Source organism: Myotis daubentonii, chromosome 7 (genome assembly GCF_963259705.1).
Source record: "Myotis daubentonii chromosome 7, mMyoDau2.1, whole genome shotgun sequence".
Taxonomy (NCBI): domain Eukaryota; kingdom Metazoa; phylum Chordata; class Mammalia; order Chiroptera; family Vespertilionidae; genus Myotis; species Myotis daubentonii.
The window spans coordinates 2918931-2926094 of NC_081846.1; the positions used below are offsets into that span (position 1 = coordinate 2918931).

At 58.6% G+C, this 7164-nt stretch overlaps 1 protein-coding gene across 1 annotated transcript; it reads left to right on the top strand.

Moving 5' to 3' along the window:
• Positions 1–3393: 3393 nt before the first annotated feature.
• C7H2orf88 (chromosome 7 C2orf88 homolog) lies at positions 3394–4434 on the top strand. The gene has a single exon (XM_059702570.1). It carries the CDS (start codon positions 3394–3396, stop codon positions 3736–3738), a length of 345 nt encoding a protein of 114 aa, XP_059558553.1. The 3' UTR covers positions 3739–4434.
• Positions 4435–7164: the final 2730 nt, after the last annotated feature.

Genomic DNA, 7164 nt, shown 5'->3' on the forward strand with positions numbered 1-7164 from the left:
CACCGCCTTTCTCCACTCACTGACTGATGGCACTCGGGCTGTTTCCAGATCTTGGCTGGAAACTGTAAATCACGCTGCTGTGAACACAGGGGTGCATACATCCTTTCTGATCGGTGTTTCTGGTTTCTTAGATACATTCCTAGGAGTGGGCTCACTGGGTCACATGGCAGTTCCATATTTAATTTTTTGAGGAAACGCCACACTGTACATACAGCTTGCAGATGAATACAAAGCACACCACACTGGTAGGGAAAACTGCCCTGACGTGGATAGAGACAGGAATGGAAGGTTCAAGAATATTTAGCCAGGCCGATGTGGCTCAGTGATTGAGCACCAACCCATGAACCAGCAGGTCACAGTGGGGTTCCTGGTCAGGGCACAGGCCTGGGCGGCAGGCTTGATCCCCCAGCAGGGGGCGTGCAGGAGGCAGCTGGTGGGCCACGTTCCTCTCCCATCGATGTTTCCATCTCCCTCTCCCTTCCTCTCTCTAAAAAGTCAATGAAAACATAAAAGGAACATGTAGGTGGATCCCAGAGGATAACGTTGCGTTGACAGGCGATGGGAGCTGCTCAGCTCTTTCCCATCCTCTGCATGTACAGGCTGCCCTCGGGGGCCAGCACGAGGGCCTCTCCTCCTCACAGCTGCCCCTGGCCTGTGGGTCCTGCCCGGGGTGTCTTCCCTGAAACGGACTGAACTGTACCCCGTGAGAATGGGCCTCTTTGTCCGCACTGGTCCGCGTGGCCGTGGCTGGCTGCCTGCTTCCGTAAAGGAGGCTTTGTCAGAACTCAGCCATGGCTCACGCTCACGTGTTGTCCATGAGGCTTGTGTGAAACAGCGGGCCGAGCGGTGTAACAGAGCACAGAGCTCACACATTACGTGCCGGTGGCCCCGAGGGAAGGCTGGCCAGCCCTGCGGTGCACCCCGACTCCTAGGGCCCCACTAGCAGGTCGTCGCTAAAGGCCTGATGTATTTGGAGCCTCTGCTCTGGGGCTGGTGTGAAACCCCCAGGGCGCCCAGCAGTACCGGTGCGCTGGACGGACGGACGGACGGACAGAGCCTTCCTGGGCACCCCTCCCAGCCTGCAGGGAAGCGCTCTTGATGAGCCCCCCGCCCCTTTCTAAAGTCCTGCTTCCGTCCCCCAGCCTCTGCCAGCCTCTGCTCCCATGACCATGCTGGCGCTGCCGGAGCAGACCCGCTGTGGCCTTACAGCTGCCGCCTTCCCTCGGGGTCCCTCGGTGCTGCCCGCTGTGCAGGGCCTGACAAGGCCCGATGGGGGCGAACAGGGGTCTTATGGAAAGGACCCCACAGGGCGGCGTGAACACAAGTTCCCAACTGGGCAGCTCCGGTGGGGAGTCAGGCCCAGCTAGTAACCACTTTCCTAAAAGGCTTATCTCTGCCTTCGGCCAGGCCAGGGTGTCCCTGCATCTGGGTTAACACACCTGGAAATGCGAGAGGCCGTCCAGCCCTGCCTGGCTCCCTCCCTCCCTCGCGGAATCTTCCTTGGCTCCTCCTCCATCTCCGAGGGGAGGGGAAGAAGCTGGAAGGCGGTCCCTCCCTGGAGCACCTGAGATCTTGCTCCCCAGCACACAGCACACGTCCTCAGTCTGGCTCAGTAAACGCCGAAGAAGTCTCTGTAGCTCGGACATTGGTTCCGTCCAGGCTTAACGCTGGTTTTGGTGAGAGGGCAGACCTGGCACTAGGTCTGATGAAACCGCTTCTGCAAACCTAAGACCCAGAAAGACGCTTCCTGGCCTGCCTGCACCTGGCACTCCTGGGTCCCCAGCATCATCTTCAGGTCAACCAGGCCCAGTCCCCTCAGCCACCCCTCAAGGCACGACGCAGAGGCCACGTCACCCGTGCTCTCCAGGAAGTCGGGTCTCGTGAACGGGCCGCCACGCTCCCTGCCGGTTCTGCCGTCACCTCGGAGCAGGCACGCGGAGCGGACGCCACGGAGCGGACGGCTGGGCTTCCTCCCAGGGGCCGCAGGGGCACCACCGTGCGATGGGAGGAACTGGGGAGACTGTAGAAGCCGACACGCACAGCAGTGAGGCCTGGGCAAGGGCCACCATTCTGGGCTTCCATTATGAACTGTTGACAATGATTAAACGCACGCTGATGGCTACTCCTTTAGATTGGTGGTCGCAGACACCAATCAACCCGGCTTATTTTGCGACTTCTTGGAGCCGGGTCTGACCCGACCACTGAGGACGGTGCACAGCCTGACCGCACTCCGACGCTGCCCGCCCCCAGGAGGCGCCTGTGTAAGAGCTGCATTCGGTGCTCCCGTCGGAAGCTGAGCAGACACATCACAAGGCTGCGGCCCCCTTGCAGCGAGAGAAACGGCCAACCCGCTGCCAAGGGCCGGACGGTCCACAGAACACAGTCACACTGTCTCTGATGCGCTGAGGCTGCGGGAGGACGGAAGGGAGAAAGCCAGGCGAGCGCACCTTCCTGGGCGCCACTCGGCATTTCAGGTGCGCGCCCACACGCACAGCCGCAAGGGACGGGCTCCTCAAACCCCTCAATGGGCGGTGAGGGGCCTGGGCGGGACGGACGCCCACCTACCTCCCAGGAGGAGTGGTGGTTTGTTGGAGCCCCCTTTTTTGTCAGCATCCCAAATAAGAGTAAGAATGAGATATTCAGGTAAGGAACCTTATTTTAAATTAATCTGAGCTTTTCACAGGGATATCCCATTCAGCAGAAAACCAGGTGCACATATGCATCACCCATGGACACAGACAGTAAGGTGGTGAAGGCCTAGGAGGGGGGGTGGGGGGAGAGGACATATGTAAGTTTCAACAATAAAGCCTTTTAAAAAGATTGAGTATTTGTGGTGTATGTTGACCCCTGGCTTGCGGTCACCCTGTGTGAGACCCCTGCAGAGTGAGAAGTTAACAACAAAACCCGCCCAGGCACTCGCAGGAAGTGAAGTTACATCGATGGTGTGTGAGCAATGGGAGCTTCCTTCACCAGCAGGCGGCGATGGGGCCCAGAGACCAGCGCCGTCGTCCCGGCCACCACAGTGGATCTCAGCTAGAGGAGTTGAACTGTTTTCAGGGTCGTAAACTTTTCCTGACCTTGAACAAACGTGTTCCTCTCTGGTCACTGGCCACGTTCCCTGAGCGGTTCTCCTGGTTTCTGCTGTTGACACAGAGCTGGCGTCTGGCCCCCCGGAGGACGTGGGCGCTGAGGGCTAAGGGCGGAGTGATGGCGCCGAGTCTGCGTGCCAGGCCTCACCGTGAAACTCCTCTCTCTCCACAGGCAGACGCCCCATGTGAAGAGGAAGGGCGCCATCCAGGTGCCGGGGAGCGGTCAGCATCCCGTGGACAGGCGTCTCCCAAGATGCTGCTGAGGTAGCCCCCAGGCCGGTCGCGGTCACGGCGTCGGCGCAGCATGGGCTGCATGAAGTCCAAGCAGACCTTCCCCTTCCCCTCCACCATCGAGAGGTGTGAGCCGCGGGTGCCGACGCCCGTCACCCAGGACGGGGAGGACGTGGAGGAGGTGGAGGTGGAGGAGGTGGCGGAGGTGGAGGAGGCGGAGGTGGAGGAGGTGCAGGCGGTGGAGGAGGCGGAGGAGCCCGCACAGCCCGCGGAGCCCAAAGTCGTGGTGTCCGAGTTCGCGCACCGCCTGTCGCAGGAGATCCTGAGTGGCGCCCTGCAGCAGTGGGCGGATGGCAACGCCAAGTACGCGGACATCCCGTTCATCGAGAGCGACGGCCTGGGCGTGGCCCAGCGATGACGGCGGGGCTGCGGGCAGAGTCGGTGCTGGTTCACATACATGAAACAGAAGCAAAGCGTTGTATGAATAAACACATGTGACTCCTTCTAAGTAAAGGCCAGTCTATGACAATCGCCACAGCACAGGCCCCAGTGAAATGTGTCTGCAGCAGGTGCTCCCCGTGGTGCGAGTTCCGCGGAGAGGGCGAGCCACAGGCCTGTGGTCCCGCCGCCATCTGGGTGCCCGAGACAGGACAGCAGCGCCATCAATAAAAACGCAATAGTGCCCAAGGCTCCAAGCGGCCTGGAGACACCCCCGAACTAACCAGTACCTGTGCTCGTTTACACCGAAACCCCACGGCACGGAGAGGATTTTTCGGGAAATGCCGTGGCAGTGGTGGTGCTCGAGCCACAGGGATCCGCAGTGGGTTCTGTTTGTCAGAACCATGTGCGCCCAGGATCCCCATCTCCTACCCCAATGGCCCCGCTTTAGGAATCAGCTCTGAGGAGAGAGCCCCCAGGAGCCTGTCCTTTGGACACGTACGCTGCCCTGGCCGGGGCTCGGGGGTGGGAGTGGGGTCTGTACGCCCAAAGGCTGTGGCTTGATTCCCGTCAGGGTCCATACCGAGGTTGTGGGTTCAATCCCCGATAGGGGCAACCAGTGTTTCTCTCTTCCCCTTCCTCTCTCTCTCAAAACAATAAAAACATCCTGGAGTGAGGGTTAGAGAGACAAGAGTGCTATGCTTTCATCTGTGACACGTTCCGCCTTGAACCTCAGGACCCTCGTGAGCAGATGACCCAGACTCTCCGTGGAAGGCACCTCCTAAGACAGCTGAAGACCTGGCAGTATCGTTTAGTGCAGGAACCAAGGCCCGGGGACAGAACCGCACAAGAACACCAGCTGGGTGCCGGTAGGAACGGCGACCGCCGGCGGCGGGGCCTGGGCGTGGTGCTGAGCGTGCACCAGGCTTTGCTCCCAGCGAGGTGCAGGGCTGGAGGCTGCTGCTCATTGTGGCACTGTCCTAGGGCACTTGCCGCCGTACACGGTGCTGTTCTCATAGAGCTGACTTCCCAGGAAGCTTCTTTACGGGAATTTAGGGCCGTGTGAGATGGCTAGAGACAGAACAGGCAGAGGGGAAGGTGCCCAGACATAACTGGTAGGAAGGCTGGGACTGAGTCTCCAGGATGGTCTGCCAAGCCCTGCCCTGGTGAGTTTAACTGGACAGAGCTAAGCCCGTGGGAGAGCCTTTCATTAAGGAATGGGCTCGTCACGGAAGCCTCCGGAAGCTGAGACAGGCGCGGCCTCTCGTGAGGTACATGCAGCGGGCCTTGCAGCAGGCGGAAGTGCCACCGCTCACTTCACAGCCGTGCTGAGCCCCCGGCCGAGCACAGGGGTCCGAGTCACGGGCTGAGGAGGTCTGCGACGCGCGTGACGGGCCACCCCCCACTGCCCGGGACGCCTGTCACTCACCTTCCTTCCACTGGTCCCGGCCGTCCTAGCAGCTCAGGAAACCCCTCGAATATGAGGAACCGAGTCTCAGGCTGAGGCAGACACCCTCCCGCCACGGCAGGTGCTTCCACGGAAGAAAATGCAGGTTTCTGAGTGTTGACACGACTGACGGGAGCCCGGGCCAAAGCCCAGAAGCTGCTGTTCTCACTCACTCCACACCTCCGCCTGGGACCCTGTGCACAAAGCCATGTGCTGGAAGACAGGTTACATAAACAACACATTGTGAGGACACAGAGCCACATGCCAGCAGCACACGGAGGGCCGCAGGCTGCTGGCTGGCTTATGCCAAGTGTTTAGCCTCCGCTCCTGCTCTGCTCAGGGGTCACGGAAAGCCACCTGGTCCCCTCCCTGTGTGTGACCCTGACACGATGCACCTCCCTGACCCCGTGGCCGGGCGCCCTGGCTCCCGAGCCCTTTCTCGGGGTGTGCCGTCCTGCGACACACAGATCCTGGAGAGGCACCTGCATTGGGAGCAGGCGGGAGGGTGCCGCCGACACGCTGAGGTGCGCGTGGTTGGCGCTGATGCCGAGATGCAGGAGGCCTCTTTCATAGGACAGCTCGGGCTCCGTCAGGCCTTACTTTTAAATATTAGGTTTGCTTCCTTTTAAAGGGGAAAGGACTGTTGGAGGGAGGAGACGTACAACAGGGAAAACATCTGCTCCAACTTGAGTCCCACGCAGATGAACTAAGAAGATGGCCAGTGAGGGAGGAGAGCGGGGCAGAGTGTGAGGCGCAGCAGGAACGCCAGCTCCCCAGAGACACGTTCCCCACTGAGGACAGGCCAGCGCCCCACACACCAGCCCGGGGCCAGCACGGGCCACGACCCCCTGCAGGCGGCAGAGGGAATGTGCCCCCCTCCGTTAGGCACGCGACCTCCCCCACCGCTGGGCCTGGCCTCCTGCCAGGTCAGGTCATCGCGGGCAGCACAGGCCTGGGTGCGAGCTCCCTCCGCTCTCAGAGGTTCTCTGCCAACTCCCCATTTTATTAGCTCTGAATGCACAGGGGTGAAGGGGATGGAAATGACTCCAGTCCCAAGGAATCCTCTGTCAAATTGCCTTATTGGCACTAAAAATAGGCACAGTAAAGGCACAGCATGGTATCCTGCATCCTAGCCAGTATCACGGACATTTACGAAATGGAGACTGCACTTGTATGTGAGAAACCTAGAGGTAAGACACGCTATAAACCCCGTCAGCAGTCATTTAAAACAAAGCTCTCACACAGGTTTACTTCTGCATTTGTGTGACCACGCGGGACACGCACAGCTCAGAGGCACTCTCTCCCTCTCATTTGGCAAAACTGACATTTTATCAGCCAGTTCCCCTCCAAGTCTTAGCTATGAAATGGAATATTTTTTCCAAATATTTTTGTGGAAACACTTCTTTGTACAATAAAGGTCTAGTTGCAACTAACTAGCTATGAGTTCCTATTTAATTTCAGGAAGCAAATGCTTTTAACACTGTGCACTTACAGGCTTTTCAACACAGAGGTCTTAGTATTTCCTGTTTCTCACAAACACAAAGTGAGCAGAACCCACTAATGCACGTGGCTGCGTGGCTGCGTGGGCCATTCGGTCCGACTCAGAGCGTTCCGAACAGAATGGTCAGCGTGCTCCTTCTTGGGGCACCTTTATTCCTACTCTGCTCCTGAAGTTTCTGGAAGCTCCTTCCTGCTGCGTAGACTAAGAACAGAGTGGAAAGCCAGTCCTCTGGGCTGCAGCTCCCCACCTATGGAAGGTCCAGGATAAAACCTTTGATGTCATTTTCAGTCCTACCACTTTCCTTTAAAAAAAATTTTTTTAAAATTAATTTCAGAGAGGAAGGGAGAGGGAGAGAGAGCCAGAAACATCAATGATGAGAGAATCATGGATCGCTGCCACTCTGTTCTTATGACCCTGAAATTCTTAGTTTCTGAGGGTTTCCCCACGCAGGAAAAACT

What these genes read in the sequence shown, in the direction of transcription:
- C7H2orf88 (XM_059702570.1), top strand. Translation starts at nt 3,394, where the DNA reads ATGGGCTGCATGAAGTCCAAGCAGACCTTCCCCTTCCCCTCCACCATC.